The sequence below is a fragment of the Typha latifolia genome, chromosome 4 (assembly GCF_019914945.1).
Source record: "Typha latifolia isolate L0001 chromosome 4, TyphaL0001v2, whole genome shotgun sequence".
Lineage (NCBI taxonomy): Eukaryota > Viridiplantae > Streptophyta > Magnoliopsida > Poales > Typhaceae > Typha > Typha latifolia.
Window position 1 is genome coordinate 17,218,372 of NC_133089.1, and position 18,441 is coordinate 17,236,812.

At 37.6% G+C, this 18,441-nt stretch overlaps 4 protein-coding genes across 9 annotated transcripts; 3 read left to right on the plus strand and 1 right to left on the minus strand.

Moving 5' to 3' along the window:
• Positions 1-2,224: 2,224 nt before the first annotated feature.
• LOC140786304 (pentatricopeptide repeat-containing protein At5g15280, mitochondrial) lies at positions 2,225-7,822 on the plus strand. 6 transcript variants are annotated; one of them, XM_073134625.1, is made up of 4 exons: positions 2,225-6,316; positions 6,510-6,570; positions 6,951-7,089; positions 7,204-7,822. In XM_073134625.1, the coding sequence occupies exon 1, from the start codon at positions 2,350-2,352 to the stop codon at positions 6,070-6,072; it is 3,723 nt and encodes a 1,240-aa protein (XP_072990726.1). In that variant the 5' UTR covers positions 2,225-2,349; the 3' UTR covers positions 6,073-6,316; positions 6,510-6,570; positions 6,951-7,089; positions 7,204-7,822. The 6 variants fall into 6 exon arrangements, with proteins under 6 accessions (XP_072990726.1, XP_072990729.1, XP_072990728.1 ...); XM_073134628.1 differs by lacking the exon at positions 6,510-6,570 and having other exon boundaries at positions 6,951-7,097; positions 7,204-7,235; positions 7,363-7,822; XM_073134627.1 differs by lacking the exon at positions 6,510-6,570 and having other exon boundaries at positions 7,204-7,235; positions 7,363-7,822.
• Positions 7,823-8,232: 410 nt separating this feature from the next.
• Positions 8,233-9,810, minus strand: LOC140786305 (thioredoxin-like 1-1, chloroplastic). Its single transcript, XM_073134629.1, has 4 exons — positions 9,264-9,810; positions 8,984-9,166; positions 8,718-8,882; positions 8,233-8,629 (listed from the first exon to the last, which is right to left on the minus strand). Exons 1-4 carry the CDS (start codon positions 9,459-9,461, stop codon positions 8,453-8,455), a joined length of 723 nt encoding a protein of 240 aa, XP_072990730.1. The 5' UTR covers positions 9,462-9,810; the 3' UTR covers positions 8,233-8,452.
• Positions 9,811-11,244: 1,434 nt separating this feature from the next.
• Positions 11,245-15,335, plus strand: LOC140785674 (exosome complex component RRP41-like). Its single transcript, XM_073133635.1, has 7 exons — positions 11,245-11,545; positions 12,059-12,149; positions 13,636-13,738; positions 13,845-13,965; positions 14,408-14,496; positions 14,774-14,923; positions 15,012-15,335. The coding sequence occupies exons 1-7, from the start codon at positions 11,407-11,409 to the stop codon at positions 15,096-15,098; spliced, it is 780 nt and encodes a 259-aa protein (XP_072989736.1). The 5' UTR covers positions 11,245-11,406; the 3' UTR covers positions 15,099-15,335.
• A 469-nt stretch (positions 15,336-15,804) lies between these two features.
• Positions 15,805-18,090, plus strand: LOC140785673 (29 kDa ribonucleoprotein A, chloroplastic-like). The gene is made up of 4 exons (XM_073133634.1): positions 15,805-16,237; positions 16,897-16,998; positions 17,346-17,693; positions 17,790-18,090. The coding sequence occupies exons 1-4, from the start codon at positions 15,887-15,889 to the stop codon at positions 17,850-17,852; spliced, it is 864 nt and encodes a 287-aa protein (XP_072989735.1). The 5' UTR covers positions 15,805-15,886; the 3' UTR covers positions 17,853-18,090.
• Positions 18,091-18,441: the final 351 nt, after the last annotated feature.

An 18,441-nucleotide genomic window follows, 5' to 3' on the forward strand; every position in this document is an offset into this window, starting at 1 on the left:
GAGCACAGCAAACGATAAGTGATATAGAGAATATTAAACTTTACCAATCAAAGCTGAATTAAAACTTTTGTTTCGTTAGATTGCATAGATGGATCTTTCTAGCTATTAGATATATGAGTGCTGTTTAGACTAATCGTATTGCATTTCGTTCTTGGTTTTTTAATTACAAGTAAAGCAAAAAAACATGGAAATACACGGCTGCTTGTGATCACTCCATTATCTATTGTGAATTCATCTTGCTTTCAACTAGTAAGAGCTTATTTAGATACTAATTTTCATTATTTTTGTTTTTCTCCTCATCTTGTATGCATGTCTAAGGGCCTGTTTGATTCAATGTTATTTCTGTTCATGAGGATGTGTATCATAATATCTCATTCTAAGACTTCGCCTTAATAAGATGTGATGATATATAGTCAGACTTATTATCACAAACTATCCCCACTTATAATGATGATTCAAGCATTTTAGTCATAAGTGTCTGCAAGCCCCTTTGAGGACACTTCTTTTCCTTGTTCTTAAGTGTTCTATTTTTCTGATTAATATATAAATGATAGATGATATAGGATATATGATGATATAAGTACCTGGTAGATGTAAAGGGGGCTTATTGTATTACAGACGTTGCATGATTGAACTGCTCTAATGTAATATCTGGCCATATCTTAATGATTACATTGTTAAGTTTGTGCATTAGATTTACATTTTCAGCAGGCAGACACTATTACTATATGAAATTTTAGAGTAGAGTTGATGATTACATTGTTAAGTTTGTGCATTAGATTTACATTTTCAGCAGGCAGACACTACTACTATATGAAGTTTTAGAGTAGAGTTGTTTTGGATGTGCAAGATTTCGTGGGTACATGTTTGCTACTCAACTTGGTGTCATTAGCTTGTTACATCTAAGTTAAAGCCTTGTTCTTCTTGCTAGAATCATAGTTTACTTTTTTACAAATTCACGAAGTTATGTGCTGAATGTATTAGAGTTTTATTGTGGATTCACTAGCTTAAATTATGTATAGAGATGCAAGGGTTTTTTTTTTTATCTCACCCATGTAGTGCTGTCTGATGGAGTTGTTCAAACTTCAAACCAGTGTTTTTCCTATTTTTGGTGTTGGTTTATGGGGGCCTGTCTTTGCCTCTAATGTATTAGTAGGGAAAAAACTGACTTTGATGTATATATTGTGGAATCTTTGTTGCAATACTGCAGCAAAACTATTTGTAAATTCCCAGTTATCAAATTATTGATGTTTGTATCTGCCATGAGATTTTAGTTCTCCTCTTTGCAATTTCCAGTTTTGCTTGCATTTTGTTGCGAAGATCTCAGGTTTTTTGGTTCCTGGCTCCAATTGATCTTGTATGAAGCTGTTTCAGCATTAGCACAATTTAATATTTATTGCTTTGTCTAAGATGAATGATGGCATGCAACAGAACAGGTTAAAACATGGAAGTCAATAAGCTGATGAGAATTGCTGATGCAATCAATAGTGATGATGAGTTGACATTTCTTTAATCTTGGTTAGAAGTTATTGCCATGGCAAGTTTACATGATACCTTGCTGATATTTGTTATTAAGCATTGTAAGTTTTTCTACTGGATTACATCTAAACTATGAGCTTGGTATCACTTTATACTTTCTAAAGAAAAAAAAAGGAATTATTACACTAGGATTCTTTTGATGGGGTGAAGCATTTCCTCATCTAAATCATTTGTACGATTATTCGATTAAACCATAACCCAAAGAGTTTTAAATTACGTAAGCATTGTAAGTTTTTCTACTGTATTACATCTGAATCTATGAGCTTGGTATCACTTAATACTTTCTAAAGAAAAAAAAAATTATTACACTAGGATTCTTTTGATGCATTTCCTCATCTAAATCATTTGTACGATTATTGGATTAAACCATAACCCAAGAGTTCTAAATTACGTCGACTTGAAACTTATAGCTTTAACATTAAAAAAATAATAATACTGGGGTTAAATATGTATAAAAAAAGAGTGGAAATATCGGGTGATAAATACATAAATGTGCGTAGGGTGTTATTTGAAAATCCAATGAGAAATATAGGATCAATTGGAAATGCCGGAGTGGAGAGAAAAATGGTAAAAAGATGTAATCGAAATAAACGTATAATATGGGGTGCGAAATGAAAAATAATCTCATCCAACTTCTAAAACTGAGCGTATTATATACCATGCTAGTTTATCGATGATCATATCCTCTTCCGAAGACCGCCAAAGCGAAACCCGAGATCGCAGCGCTCGGATTCCCACCTCTAATGGCGTCGCCGGAATGAGCTATACAGTTCGTTCGCTTCTTCTCTTCTCGGGGTGGAATCCAATCCCATGAATCGGATAGTCGTATCATCATTTAGATGGCGAACGAAGGCTCCTAAAGCAACAAAACCTTTCTCGACCACTCCGGTTCCAAGCTTCTCGGAGCAAGCCAGATGCAATACCCGTACCGATTTCGTAGAGAAATCATATTCTGGCATCGGGAGATCGGTGATTTCTAAATGCTCTTACCTCTGGGAGAAGAAAGCTGACACATTTCCGCATAAATCCTCTCTCCAGGATCTCCTCAAGCTAGGGTTGCACCTGTCTCCAGAGACCATCCGCCCATTCTGGCGCGTTTCCGCCTTAAAACCGGAAGATGTCCTCGATGTATTGTTGGGTTTCGGATCCGATGCGAAAAATCTAAGAAAGGTGGGATTTTGTTGGAAGTTGTTCAATTGGGCAGCCGAGCAAAGCAGAGACTTTAATCATCTCCCGAGGTCGTATGAGATCATGGCGTCGATGCTCACTGAAGCAGAGATGTTAGAGGACGCTGAATCTTTACTTCAAATCTCGAAATGTGGCTTTTCTGATTCCAGCGTGCTGTTCAGTGAAATCATCCATGGGTACGCTAAGGCTTGTAATTTAGAAAAGTCTATTTCTTTGTATGATTCAGCAAGAAATAGAGGCTTAATTCCATCGGCATCGTGTTATCGAACTCTTCTTAATCTTTTGATCAGTAGGGGAAAATCTGAAACAGTTGTGAAAGTTTATATGGACATGCTAGATGCTGGACTAGTTTCGTATTCAGAGGAGCATATCATAGATTTTGTTGTTGAAGTACTAACGAAGGATGGAGAAATTGTTCGAGCTATGAAAATACTGAAGCAGGCAAAATATTTTGGTATAAAAGTTGGCACAAGTGCTCTCTCTGCGATCAGTGAAGGGTTCTGTAAGAAGAAAGATTTCAATGATATGATGAACTTTATGGAAGAATGGGGTTACATCCCACAAGCTCCTCTTTGCAATAAGATGATTTCTTCCGTGTGTTCAAATCTGGGAAATAAAGATGCCTGGTTGTTTGTCAAAAGGATGGAGGTTTTAGGCTTCACTCCTGATGCTGTTACCTTTGCAATCTTAATCTGCCAAAGTTGTAGGGGAGGACAGCTGAGAGATGCATTCATATATTTGTCTGAGTGTTTTTCTAGGAATTTAACCCCTAAAGTTTGTGCTTATAATGCTATTATAAGTGGGGTTTTCAAGGAGGGATTATATAGACATGCAAGATATGTATTTGATGATATGATTGACAAAGGGTTAATGCCAGATGCCTCGACATTTAGGATTCTATTAGCAGGATATTGTAGACATAAAAAATTTGATGAGGTTAAGCAGGTCCTTGGCATGATGAAGAATAATGGTGAAATTGCTCTGGCTCCTGCTGCTGATGCTCTCTCCAAGGCCTTAGTGTTTCTGGGTCTAGATTACTTGGAAGTGAAGATAAAGAGGGATAATGATCCTGGACTTCCAAAAGCTGAATTCTTTGATACACTAGGTAATGGATTATTCTTGGAAACAGATATTGAGAAGTATGAAATTTCCTTAGTACGAATTCTTGATAGTGCGATGGCTCCAGATTTTGATTCTGTAATTAGACTGGAATGCCAGAAGGGCCATACAGAGACCGCACTCCAGGTGAAAAATGAAGCTGTTCAGTGGGGGCAAAGCATCTCTTTATCTACTTACTCTGAGTTGTTGAAAGGCCTTTGTGTGTCTCCACAGCATCTGAAAGAAGCAGTCAGTCTTATTGAAGAGATGCCAGATTTATCATACCAGCTTGATACTGAAACTTTCGATTTTCTCACACAGAAGTTAACTAAGAACAGGATGCCAGTCAATGTGAGGTTGATTTTAGAGAGGTTTTTCAAAAGAGACCTCCTGGCTGAGAGTAGCGCTTATATTGATTTGCTTCTAGTTTTCTGTAAAGAAAAGAATATTATTGGTTTTCGGGAATGCTGGGAATCATCAAAGAGAGGCAAGTGTTTACTAGGAAGGAAGGACATCATGGTTTTGGTGAGTTGCCTGTGCAAATGGGGAGTGATCGATGAAGTACTAGTGATTCTTGATGGCATGGTGGACTACTGGCCTTACTTGGTTCCTGATGCTTGCAAAGCCCTTCTCAAAGAGTTATGTGTCACTGGCTACACAAGTGTTGGGTGTGCAATAGTGGAGACATTTCTTGAGAGAAATCTAGTCCTGGATCATGCAGCCTTTGTGTATTTAATAAAGGGGTTCTTGAAAGAACAGAAATTTGTCGAAGCAGTTGGAATATTTGATATTTGTCTTGAAAATAATAGATCCATGTCACCAGATGTATATAAGCTTATGTTGCCCTTATTGTTTAGGTACAACAAAGCTGATAAAGCCATTAGTTTGATGCAGGATATGCAAAGTAAGCAGCTTGGAGCTGATATTCATCTCCAGAGCATTTTGATGGATGAGTTATGCAGAACAAGGAAAACAAAAGAAGTAACAGTTGATTTGCATGATATTCTTATTGACAAGATTTTAGTGGATGATATTGATTTGGATATCTTGTTGTGCGGATATTGTCGTGAAAACAATTTGGGAAAGGCATATGAAGTACTTGGTCTTATGGTAAGAAAGAATATTAACCTTTCTGTTTCAGCTTATCGAAGTCTGGTTCAACAAATGTGTATGCATCGTCAGCTACATGCAGCATTTAACCTTAAAGATCTGATCTGGGAAGTGAGTAAATCACAGGAGCTTATTCTGTGTAACATCCTAATCTTTTATCTTTCTCAGACGGGGGAAGTTTTTCTTGTTAAGTCTATATTAAAGAACATGCATGATAGACATATTCCCCTAGATAGAAGTACTTATGATTTTCTTATATATGGCTTTTACAAGAGTGGAAATATGCCAATGTCTGTTGAAGCACTAAATACTATGATTACTAAAGGTCTAACACCAAGTAAATGTAGTCTCAGAATAGTGATCAATAATTTCTGCAATAATGGGGAACTTGACAAAGCATTAGACATAAGTGAATTGATAGAATGTCGTGGCTGGAAACATTGTTCAGTTATTCAAAATGTGCTTGCTGTCAAACTTCTTTCTTTTGGTAAGCTTTCTGAAGCAGAAATTGTTTTGGAGCGAGTGAATAAAAGAGAAATTTTTTCCACTGACATTAATTATGGCCTCCTGATTAAATTATTCTGCTTGAAAGGGAACACAGCGAAGGCAGTTGATTTGCTCAATGCAATGCTAAAGAAAGGTTACCTTCCAAGCGAAGGCAGTTATAGTTTGGTTATCTACAGGCTATGCATCTGCAGAGCATTTGATCAGGCTCTTGATTACCTTGCTGAAATGCAGTATGAAAACCTTAAACCAAGCAAGGAATCCTGTGATGCTCTTATTGCGGGCCTTTGTGCTGTTGGGAAAACTGATGATGCTAAAAGAATTCTGAGATCAATTCTTGTATCAGGTTCTACTCCTACCTACAGAATGTATACCAATGTTATTGATAGATATTATGCCAATAAAAATCTAAATGAGGTGGCAGAACTTTTGCATGAAATGCAGCAAGTTGGGTATTCTCCTAACTTTGAGATGCAATGGTCTGTCATAAGCAATTTAAGTAGTTGCAATAGCAAGACTGATGGAAGTGGCGAGCAATTTTTGTCCCACCTTCTTTCGGGATGTAGCCTCCGGACAAAGAATACTAAGGATAGAGCTTCTCCATTATTTCGGCATTGGACTCTACGAACATAGCTTTTTGCAGACTGCTAGAATGTACATCCTTCTAAGTACAAGGTTCTTGGAACTCCCAGATGGGAAAACTACAGTTGGTGAAAGCAACTAAAAGCAACTATTATTGTCTTTTTGTCTGATCATCAAACATCATTTCCTGATGGTAGTGCCTTGATAAAACAGCTATTATATTTTTCTTGAAAGAAACAGAGTAGTAGGTGAAACCTGGGAAGGCTGGACAATGTGGTAATATGTTCAAAATCAGGTTTGTTCTCATTGTCCACTTGGAGACCACTTCATCAAGCAATGTTTTCTATACACATGTTGATACTGTTTTGATATAAATGTATCCTGTGTAATGAGTTCGAAGAGACTAGTTTCTCTATTTGCATTGGAACCTTAAGTTTTCAAGGCTGTTCACTCGATGTCTGCTGTCCATGGCCATCTTACATTTTCAGGAGAAAAGCTCTATACTGGTCAAAATCTTTTATCAACTGGTTGTGAAACAGCACACAGATGGTAATTTCTTAGTTTGTTCTAACAGGAACTTTGTCCTACAGAACTAGGATATACTCTCAGACCCAAAAAAGAAAAACTCTTTGACATTAGCATACATCTTTTTTTTATAAATATGACGTGTATTACATTTGTTCTGTGTGGTCTGCAAATCAACTTTGTTTTTTGCCTGATAGTTGGAATACTTTGCACCGTTAATTTCCTCATATTCCAGCAGGATTGCCGCTAGTACCATTCTGGGATCATTTTTTATCTTTTTGCCCCCTAGCTATCTTATTCATAGCGAAAATATTTCTGCTGATCTTTTATCTTTTGACCATAACACATCATTTCATGTTTTTGCTGTGTAGAAGCTGATGCAAAATGTTCACCTTTTGTTACAGGGCCTTTTCCCCTATGCCTAGTTGAAAGTTTTGGATGATTCTAATTGCAGCCTATAGGTTGTCTAGCAGTATCAATTGAACTCCAGTTTGTTGAATTCCAAATTATGTAACTTGCTACAATTCAATGCAGTTACATCAGGTATCATAGTGCGTGCTTTGGTTATTTCATACAAAACTTATTCTATGCAGACAGTCACCTTTGAACTGTCTTTATTAATTGATTTTTGTTTTCTTTTTTTGGTAATTTGCCAAGACTGCAGGAGATTCATCTCAAGCACCATCCAGGTGATTTTGCCCTGGCTGAACTTGATTCTCTTCTTCAATTCCTTGGTTGCATCCAAAAAATTAGTCACTTTGGATTCTAGAAGATGAATCTGGGATGAAGCAGAGTTTCTTTTTATCTCTCTCTCAGAATCCATCTACAAGATAATCAATAGCGGATGAAGAAAATTCTACTTTTGAGAAGCTTATTTGGAAGTCACCAGCATCCACAGCCACAAGATGACAAGATGCTACCCTTTGGCTGGCAGAAAGTAACAAGATCGTCACACTGGAGTCTTTGCTCTTTTTGTCTGCAGCATTTTGACAGTTTCTCTTGCAGCATCCTGAGCTTAAAAAGATCTATAATTAACTGAAGAAGCTGTCACTGTTTAGAAACTCATTGCAGTCTATGATTGGACAACAAAACACCTACGACGGCCAGCCAGTAGAAATTTATGTATGATACGCTTCCAGTTACATTCTTTACCTCTGAAACTTTTCCCTTGTAAAAATTTCATATTTTGTGATGAGAATCTTACAGGCTATTTATTGCCTAATTCTTTTCAAGTAACACAATCATTCTGCAATTTAAAATTACTACTTTATGTGAACCTTCTTCTATCACTCTTCTTCTTCTTCTTTTCTTCTTCTTCCTCCGATTGGCCATTAGAAATCCTTGGATAAAATTAGCAGCACCCCAAAATAATCTCCTTTGGCTCTCATTGAGACATGGGACACGCCAGTAGTACGAGGCGTTCTTATCCACTTCGTGGCAAAACGTGGGGCAACGTGAACGACTTTATTGTCCTAGTCACCGTAACAAATATCCGACAAAGAGTACGGCTTAGCTCCTCCCCCAGCTGTGTCACCTTGGGTCCCACAACCCGGATCCTATGCGTGATTGATGGATTTGAGTTTAGTGGATGGACTCGGACTCCTGGTGTCCATACCCTCGTATGATAAATATTATTGGAAATGAATATTAATAAGAGAGGGAGATGGAAATGGAGATATCTCATCATCTCGTGAATCATAACGTTGATGCTTATTTCTAACAAAAATTACTGAGAATACAACTCATGCCACCTAATATGGCATACATAGCATCAATCATAACTCCTTCAAATCTAAAACAGGGCTTCAACTTAAAAACTACAAGCCCACTCCATACATGATCATATACACATCGCAAATACGAGTAGAAGCATATACTTCTCCAACTTGCTTCTCTGACTTTCTCATCACGTGCTTGATAGAAGAACTAAATCATTAGATTTAGAAGGTTTTAGTGGGTAGCTGAATTGGATCTCCTGATTCGAAGCCAAGCTCACCAGCTCTGATTCTTCCAATCCCTTTGCTGGTCCAAGGCTGCATCGATCTGCGCCGTGCTTCGCCAATGCATCCTTAAACTTTTTGATCTGAAAAATTAGACAAAGAATTGGACACTAACTCACAAGAATTCTATCAAGAAACTCAAATGTAATATTTGGTTCAAATGACTCTCACAGTAGCATTTGTGCAGCTGAAGCTACTGAGCCGACCTTGAGCTCCTCGATAGAATCTAAAGAATGGCAGGACATGGATGTGAAGGCTGTGACACATGGATTTAAGCTCTTCGTAATTCACCTTAAGGAACAACGCGTTTGTGTTTGATTCAGCCAGTTGACCTATCTGTAGAAAAAAGAATCAATCTTTAGAAGGTGCCCAAATAAATCATTTGCTCATATGAGAGAGTACACATCTCTGTTACGTTTTTTTTTTTTTTTGTTTACCTTTGGATGCAGAGCTCTGCAACCTCCACAACCAGGAGAGTAGAAGTCAACTATGACAAGCTTATCTCCAGCATGTAGCAAGGAATCAACGAGATCTTGCGCCGACGTGATCTCTCTCATGTTGGTTGTGATGTTCTTCTCCCACCACCTCATAGCTCTAGGGACACAGATTGAAGTCTGAGCCTGAGAGAAAGATTTATGATTTCATAAACCAACAAAGATAACAACTTTATGAAGGATAGAGAGAGAGAGAGAGAGAGAGAGGAGTGGGAGTGATTACATGAATGGGGGAGTTTGGATGGCTTTTGGGATGCCATCCATCTGAACCGCTCTGTTCTCTGAGCACAAGATGTTTTCCCTTGAACTCGTTCTTCCACGCCAGAACTTCTGAAACCCCAACAACTCTCTCCTTGGTCTCCAATCCAACATCGTAGCTACTCGCATGAACCCTCGGCCCATTTGGCAAAGAAATAGCCATGGCAAAAACAAACCCCCACCTTCCAAGAATTGAACTTTACCTTGTTTGCTCGAGAATGAGCGAGTCTCTCCAAAGGAGAACACAAAATATACCAAAAACTTATAGGCAAAACAAAAAGGAGCAACCCACTTGGATTTTTCCTCTCAGAAATCGCTCCTTACCCTTTTCATCAACTTTATCCATTTGGTTTCGAAAACCTCGAGAGGAGGGTGAGGAATAGCTTTCCTACTCCTCATCTGGGTGGGTCCCACCTGTATGCCTTTCTGGCAAGGAGTTGGAGATTAAAAATCCCATTTTTTTTTCCCCCCGTCTCTCTCTCTCTCTCTCTCTCCCTCTCTTGCTGCGGCCCTTGACATTCCAAACGGTTAAACAGCGTGGGCTACTAGTTGTTTTGTCTAATTGAAGCTAATTTCTTACTTAGAAAACTAATCTTACCTAACCTACCATGTTTATATCAATAGCTACTCTGTAAATATCGTTTCTCCTATTATTGTTTTAAAGTGTCGATATTTTTAGGATATAGAAAAACTTGCTCTGTTAATTCTGACATGGTTGGCTCATTAACAAGAAATATCAAGGCATGGGTTCTTCTTCTTCTTCTTCTTCTTGTTTAGTGCCATCTCTGAGTTTGGATTACACCAAAAGGATAACGTGGTCCTCCAAATAAAAATTAATGTAGGAATCTTGAGACAGCCCACCGGAATCTCTTCGCTCTTCTGAGGTAGTAGTTCATGTCATCTGAAAGACGTTTTCAGCTCAACAGCCCATTGTTTCTCTCGCTCTCTTTCTCTCATTTATTAATTAGAGAATTCAAATAATAATAATAATAATAATAAAATGAAGGATTTTAAATCACAAACCTTGTAGAATTTTGATAACTTACTGAAATGTTTACAAACCGCTAGATTCTCAAATACTATGGACTAACTTAATATTGGAGATTATAACTATTCCCATTAAGCCTATGAAAAACATACAACGATACCAAAGCAGTTTCTATCTCTTTCTTAGCTTTTTCTGTCACTTTCTTTTTAAGAACAGCTATTCTTCTGCGTATCACACATAATAGAGTTTCTAACCTTTTTATCCCTCTGGGAGTGAGTTGCAACTTTGATAATATACTAGGCTTCTGTAGCATAGAGTTCCACCCAAATGGAAGTGACTTCCCACTCCCAGCAATAAAAGGACAAAGGATCCGAGCGTCGGTGGTGGAAATTTCATCTGGAGAGATCCATGGAGGATTTGTAGCATGCTTTTACTCTGTTGATGTTAAGTTGAAGGAGTTGTTTCTCAATCAATTTGACTTCCTAGTTGTGCTCCTTTTTTTCTCCGCAAAAATGATGTGCGGATATTTCTATTCGGCTTTATATGCGTAAGTCATTGCCGTTAGATTGCCCCTACGAAGCTTTCATTATATAGGCATCACAAATTTATGGACGGAGTCGGATTTATAACTACTTGGAATTGGATTCATAACTACCGGTCAATATATTAGGCGGTAAATTGGCTCGTAGATGATATTATTAATCTAATTCATAATTTTAAAAATTGTGAATTTTGGATATAGTTGTAAGTTGGGATGAAGATTTTTTTTTTTTTTTTTTTTTTATAATTCCGGTGTATACTAAGGTAATAGGCAATTTGGGATGATTCGTGGCCGACTTCACCCGCTATTAGAAGTCTGCACATATATCTGAGGCTAAAGGACGATACGAGCTCCGAATTCATCGGGTCCATGATCACCCCTGCTTTATTGCCGAGTTCTGTAATACTTTTACTCTTTGTCCGCAACGTTTTCAATTTCTTTTGCTGGCTCCACTGCTGAAATGGGCCTTAAGTCGGCAAAACAAACTTTGCTCCACCGGCTCTAGTTGTTATCATTGCAGGGATTAGGTTTTCCTTCACCCAGGAGGCGAGAGAGTGAGAGCTTGAGAGAGAGAGAGAGATGGCGACGGCTCCGACGACGTATTCGCCGTCGCAGGGATTGGAGAGGAGGCAGAAGCAGCAGCAGATGAGAAAGGTCTCCCAAGAACGCGACTGGAAACGATCGGACGGGCGAGAATTCCACCAGTGCCGACCCGCATGTTCGTGCTCTCTCCCACTTCCTTCTCTTTGCTTAACAAGTTGCGCTAAGTTTGGTTCGCTCCCACTTCTTTAAAAACCAGTGCATTTAAGCCGTTCGACGTTTTGGGTATTCCAAGTGTGTTTTAGTTATTATCTCTCTGTTGGAGGAGAAACTTTGGATTTTTACTGCTTTATGCACCGATATTTGCAGTCATTCAGCTTATCTATTCCACCCGAGACTTTGATTTCCTCTCCCCACATTTGTATGATGATATAATTGTCAAAACATGTTTTTGACTAGAAAATAGAAGCTGAGTTAAACATAAAATTATTAAATTAGAAGCAAAATGGAATCAATTCCAGATTAACTCTAGAATGATCCAAAGATTTTGGCACAGTTCCTGAAACCGTTGTAATCATACGAACCGGTGTTCTTCAAGGCTATTATTTGTCAATCTAATGTAAACTGAAAAACACACGGTGCTGCATTTGTAACTTGGGGAAAGCATGATTCTTTTTATTTTGTCTTGCAGTTCTCCGGACAGGTGCAGTGAATTCTGCATCAGGATCCGCTTATGCCGAGTTCCTTACAGAGTTTGGAGCGACAAAGGTCATTGTATCAGTGTGAGTATGATAACCCTTTAATATCCATTATTATTTTTTCTGTTTATACTTTAATAAAGGAACCTTTGTCCTTAATAATATTAGATAGGTGAATCCGTATAACTTTCTGATAAGTAAATTTTCAATTTGTTTATGAGTATCAGTATATACGTTCAGCAGTTTAATTTTGTCTCGAGCAGTTGAGCTTTACTGTTGTCACTCCTCCAGTTGTCTAAATGCAAATCTTAAAATTTACTTTATAGTAGTCAACTCTCTTTGTCTGCTTTTGACTCACAAACTGAGCAGCGTTTGAATGTGCAGGCTGCAAAACTTATCTATCTGGCTACCTTGTCAGTGATTTCTACTTGATGAATGTTTGTCATATTGTGTGTATGTACATTTTTGGTGATTAATTAAACAAGATTTCTGTATACACTTTGATAATTGATTAAACAAAATAATGAAGTAATTGGTGCACAGGATCTGCTATATTAGCATTCCCTTGCTTTATAGGTTCTTAGATGGTGTGCTTGTGGTGCTCTGCTTTTACATACTGTGAATACTTTGACCAGTTTCTTGTGTTCAAGCAAAGTTGCAACTATGGCAAGAGCAGTTTGACATAATCGACTTTTTTATTTGTATAAGTGACTCATAAATCATAATGCATCTTTTTAAGCATATTTGGGTCGGGCCATAATGTTATAATGCTAATAGTAGTAAAACAGCATTTTGAGACCCAATATGTTTGAGGGTTTTGATAATCATATAGATTTTATTATTTTGAAAAGGAGGAGAACTAGTACTTTAAGTGGTAATATATTGGGAAACCACCACAATTCCACCTATGTTTCATCTTCTAATGAAAATTATTGCTGGTCTTTTACTGAGGTATAGTACAAGTCATGCACACATATATCATTGTTCTCTGTTCTCTCTCTCTCTCTCTCTCTCTCTCTCTCTCTCTCTCTCTCTCTCTCTCTCTCTCTCTCTCTCTATTTTCGTTCTCTCTTTTTATTCTCTTACAGCTAGCTCTGGCAGGCATCACATTAGCATGTTTTTATATCACTAAGAATAACCTTCCAGAAGGGGCTGTCTCTTTTGTTCGACATGTTACCCTGAAGATTGTTTTTCTTCTAATATTTAGATATTAGCCAAAATCACGTGAAACTTTTAAAACCAAAGTATTCTCTTGGTTCTTGTTTAATATGCTCATGTATTTGTCTGTCAAAGTTCTCATTTGAGAGATAATTCTGTGTGCCATATTCTGCCCATATGCAATTATCTCTCTGTGTGCTTGTTACTGCAGCCTTTATTGTAATTGCAGAGTTTTATTTGTCAATGATACCGGTGGTTTATGCTGTGACAATATGACACTCTGTATATTCTACTGTCTAATACTCTAATTGCATTATTTAGATTCTGGTTTTTTAAAAAGCTAATTTGCATACTGCTTCTAGATGAATTAGTTCTCTTTCCCCAGTTATGTTGTCTAATATTCATTTGTCAGGTTTGGACCAAGAGAAAGCAAGAAAGCTATGATGTACAGTGATGTTGGCAGACTCAACTGTAATGTAAGCTACACAACCTTTGCCACTCCTATTCGTGGACAGGTATGCTATCTTTAAACTCGTTATTGTTCAGTAATAATTGGTGAATGGTTTTCTTATAGATGCATTCATACTCACATGTGTAATATGATTTATGAATGTCATATAGGGATCAGACAACAAAGAGTATTCAGCAATTCTTCATAAAGCCCTGGAAGGTGCTGTAATACTAGAAACTTTCCCAAAGACAACTGTTGATGTTTTTGCGTTGGTGCTAGAATCTGGTGGCAGTATGTCCCTTGTCTACATTTCTCTTCTATTAGTCTAGTTTATGGACAGATATTTCTGGACATTGATAAGTGCCTAAAAAAGAAAAGACCTGATTTGTTGGGCATGATGGATTATCTTAAAACATTTAATGCTTTTAATCTTTAGCTACCAACTTAGATATAAAATGACAGTAACTTTGTTCTTAATCAAGCTTTTTATAGAAAAAACAGTTTTATGTGTAGAGGGAGGACTTGAGCCAGTATATTGGTTAGCATTTGGTACCATTGCTATGGGGAAAATGACTTTACCTAGTTTTGCTTGTTATTCAGTGCTTCTTTTTCAGTTATTCCTAAACAGGTCACAATCAAGAGCTGCGTTTCTCTTTTATCCTTTCAAGTTCAGCATGTTGGCATTAATCTCTGCTTCGTGGTTAACTTGCTGTCACATCTCTGTTTTCTATAGGCGATCTTCCAGTCATAATATCATGTGCAAGTCTTGCCTTGGCAGATGCTGGAATTATGATGTATGACCTTGTTTCTTCTGTTTCCGTGGTATGTTTTTTCTTCTGATATATACTATTAATCGTGAGAAGCTGCTTCAAACTTTATAGATCAAACATGACATATCTGTGACTGCATCTACATTTCTTTTCTTACTGCTGAGTACATGTTATTAGAAATTATCGTGAGTTTAGCGCTAAGTTTAATCCTGTGAAAAAATTGTAATACGTAAATTTCAGGACAATGGGGATCTTGAAGTGTTTTTTTTCTTTTGCTTTCGTTCCCTTTCTGCTGGTTTAATTTTTTAACTGGTTTCCTTTATTCGCAGTCCTGTTTTGGGAAGAATATTGTCATTGACCCCACTGCGGAAGAGGAAGCATGCCAAGATGGAAGCCTCATGCTAGCTTATATGCCGTTTCTTAAGGGGGTCACGGAACTCACAATTACTGGTGAATGGTCGACTGCCAAAACCAATGAGGTAATGTTTCTTCTGCACTTTAAGAAGTGAAAACTACTATTTCCTGGAAGAAAATTGGACCTTAGGTTTCTTTAACCTATATGAACAGGCAATGGAGCTCTGCATCGACGCTTGCTCAAAACTTGCGGATATCATGAGGTCATGCTTGATAGAATCTGCCAACATATCGAGCTAGTATTTAGCATCGATTATTTAACTCGGACATCATTAAGTTCGAAAAAAAGAAGAAAAAAAGGCATTTAGCTAGTGCTGTCACTGATTCTCCTTTAACCTTATTTATCAGTTAACATAAAAATGAGGCTGATGGGTAGTCATAGGAGGATTCTGTATATGCTTCCAAATGGTGAATGTTGTTTCTCTTACAGAGACATTTTTACTTGCAGTCAACAGAAATACGTTTCCTTATTCTTAATTGTTGGGGTATTTGTATTGAAAGAAATAGAAATCTGGATAAATAGAAGAACTTAAACCTTGTGGATTGTTCCCTTATTAACATGCTAAATATGCAGACTCATCATAATTTGATGGAATCTGGTAAATAAACTTTCAAATTTCCAATGCTGCCTTTGTTATTATTATTTGAGAAGAATGGGATAAACCGGTTAGATTATATTAAAATTAAAGCGTGAGAGGTTACATAGTTCAGAGAAATTCAAAAACCATAGGATTGAAGATTATCTCAATGCTGTCATTTATTCTGGGATAAATTCAAATACCATATAATGTTGATTGGGGATATCCTATGAGCAGAAGTGCAAGGCTGGATAGTTAGTAACCATACTCATGCTCATGGTCATGGGTCATGCCACGGCAATCCAAAAATATCTCACTGTCACTTTCGTAATTATCCCAAATCCCAAGGGGCAAAACTTTGATAAAAAATATCTATTCCCTTCTATTTATATCTCGCTCTCGTCCTCCCCTTCTTGTCTCTCAAAAACCTTATCTTTTGAAGGGAAAGCAATGGCGGCTTCTTCTCTCGCTATCCCTTCACTCTACTCCCAAATCCCAACCATCTCTGCCAGATCCAAAGCCAACCCGGCTCTGGCTTATGCCTTCTCTCCCAAGCCGTTTCCTTTCGTGAAGCCCCTCTCTCTTGCTCTCAGAAAGGCGCGACCTTTCGAGTTGGGTATCATCCCGAAGGTCGCGTTCTCCACGGAGTTGGAGCAGGAGGAGGAGTTCGAGGGTTCGGACGGAGAGCAAGTGGATTTCTCGCCCGACTTGAAGCTATTTGTGGGGAATCTTCCCTTTACCGTTGATAGCGCTCAGTTGGCCGGGCTTTTTGAGAGAGCTGGAAATGTTGAGATGGTTGAGGTATACACACGGCGTTCTCGTCTTTTTCTTGTACTTTTTTTTGGGACATTATACTTTAAATTCTTCTTAGTATTTGGAAGCGTCGTGTTTGGATTTGTCTTTAGTTTGCATTTGTGAAAGTCTTTACTTCTCTGCCCAGAAACTCAAATATGTTATACTGTGTAGTGTGTATGAATGTCTAGGCAGTAGATTTGTGGAGGTTATCACTGCTAATACTTGTAAATTTGACATGATGTCATATTTAATAGTGGTTATCATGATTTTAGTTGTAGTTCTAACAAAACTCACTTTTGTAATTATACAAGCCTGCATTCTTGATGGAAGTTCCTCTGAAGCTTTTTTGTTTTTTTTGCTCCAATTTTTCAGTGTTGTATTTATTTCTTCTCTAGTTTGGTTGTGTATTCTTATTATCTTGCATAACTTACTACGAAGTGCTAATCATTAGCTACATTTTATGATTCTGTTGCTAAACAAGATAATGAGGGGAATTACATTGTTATATATATATACTGTGTAATTTTGAAATTATTAAATTGTTGTTCTGAAAAGGTAGTGGCTTGTTAGTTTTACTATGGTCACAGTACTTTCCCTTTAGTATGGTTCTTTGCGTAGCTGAATGGCTTCACTGGTTCTGTGGATGACATTATCTGGTTTTATAGGTTATATATGATAAACTGACTGGAAGAAGCCGAGGTTTCGGATTCATTACAATGTCAACTGTTGAAGAAGTTGAAGCAGCCGTGCAGCAGTTTAATGGCTATGTGAGTATCTTGCTATTTTTCCTTAATTTTGTTTTTGCCCTTTCCGTGTTCATGCAATATGATGCTTTGCGTAGCTAATGGTGCTCACATTTGATATATTTGTGTTTCTACTGTTTCAACTTGTGGGAGTTATTAGGCATCTGGCTGAGATAATGATGCTCAACCTTGTTTAATTCTTTTTTATGCTAGCAGGTTACATATCATCATCTTGGCACTTTGTGAACTATAACAGTTGGTCTTTCAAAAATCAAGTTTGTTAAGTTGGCTAATGCCTAAACTTGCTTTATGAGAATGCAATGCATCATATGACCATCTCTTGATTAAAAAAGTTAATTGTCCTATAACAGACACTTGAAGGGAGAGCTTTGAGGGTAAATTCAGGACCACCACCTGCTAGGGATGATGCCCCATCAAGAGGATTCCGAAGCGGAGGAAATGGAGGCAACTTCGGAGGGAATGGGGGCAACTTTGGAGGAAATGGAGGCAACTTTGATTCGGCCAACAGAGTTTATGTAGGAAATCTGTCATGGGGTGTTGACAACATGGCACTAGAGACGCTGTTCAGTGAGCAAGGGAAGGTCGTCGATGCCAAGGTCGTCTTTGATAGAGAGACCGGGAGATCAAGGGGCTTTGGTTTTGTTACATACAGCTCAGCCAAGGAGGTCAATAACGCCATAGCGAGCCTTAATGGCGCCGTAAGTCATGAAAACTTGTAGATTAGGCTCATCTATTGCTCTTATATAACAGGATGGAACAAATCTCTTAGCTATGTTCTTGGTTTTTTTTTGCAGGACTTGGATGGCAGACCTATCCGGGTGACAGTGGCAGAATCAAGGCCGAGACGCCAGTTTTGATTCTTATCTAGGAGTTTTTCTTTTTTGGTTATCGAAGAGTTCTTACACTATCATCAATCTTGTAATGTTTATGCTGAAATATTTGCTCAGTGATTTCTGATAGGAAGTTTGCCTAGACTACACAGCTTGAGCTGGGAGTTTACGTTGTTTGTTGTTGAAATGTCTGAGAAGATCGATCTTTTGCTGCAATTTTGTATGTGAAATATGTTGATGAGATTGATTTCTCTCTCTTTTTCTATTCGGCCAGTGTGCGCCTGAATGATCATAGACATAGAGTCAATATATGACCTCAATAATTATTTATCAAACTAAGTCCCTCGTATTGCTAATTTATTGTCATTCGACGTGGCTAATTTACAATTAGAAAATGGTAAATGGTAAATCTAAAATCAAATCACCTCATTAATTTTTTATTTATACTTTGGGTGGTTTATTTTAATATGAAACTGTTAAAAAATTTCCGTTTATATTAACATGAAACTATTAAATTCTCCATCCAAATTTAACTTGAAAGATACTAGAAATAAATAAAAAAAGCTTTTTTTTTTGCAAAAATGGGCATTCTAATTCTTAAATTTATAATAAAATA

Excerpts from the sequence above, each read along its gene's own strand:
- LOC140786304 (XM_073134624.1), top strand. The coding sequence starts at position 2,350 with ATGAATCGGATAGTCGTATCATCATTTAGATGGCGAACGAAGGCTCCT.
- LOC140786305 (XM_073134629.1), bottom strand. The coding sequence starts at position 9,461 with ATGGCTATTTCTTTGCCAAATGGGCCGAGGGTTCATGCGAGTAGCTAC. Across the intron at positions 9,167-9,263 it reads ATCCAAACTCCCCCATTCAT|GCTCAGACTTCAATCTGTGT; the intron begins GTAATCACTCCC and ends TCTTTCTCTCAG. Across the intron at positions 8,883-8,983 it reads GCAGAGCTCTGCATCCAAAG|ATAGGTCAACTGGCTGAATC; the intron begins GTAAACAAAAAA and ends TTTTTTCTACAG.
- LOC140785674 (XM_073133635.1), top strand. The coding sequence starts at position 11,407 with ATGGCGACGGCTCCGACGACGTATTCGCCGTCGCAGGGATTGGAGAGG. Across the intron at positions 13,966-14,407 it reads GGTGCTAGAATCTGGTGGCA|GCGATCTTCCAGTCATAATA; the intron begins GTATGTCCCTTG and ends TGTTTTCTATAG. Across the intron at positions 14,924-15,011 it reads CGACTGCCAAAACCAATGAG|GCAATGGAGCTCTGCATCGA; the intron begins GTAATGTTTCTT and ends CTATATGAACAG.
- LOC140785673 (XM_073133634.1), top strand. The coding sequence starts at position 15,887 with ATGGCGGCTTCTTCTCTCGCTATCCCTTCACTCTACTCCCAAATCCCA. Across the intron at positions 16,238-16,896 it reads GAAATGTTGAGATGGTTGAG|GTTATATATGATAAACTGAC; the intron begins GTATACACACGG and ends CTGGTTTTATAG. Across the intron at positions 16,999-17,345 it reads TGCAGCAGTTTAATGGCTAT|ACACTTGAAGGGAGAGCTTT; the intron begins GTGAGTATCTTG and ends GTCCTATAACAG.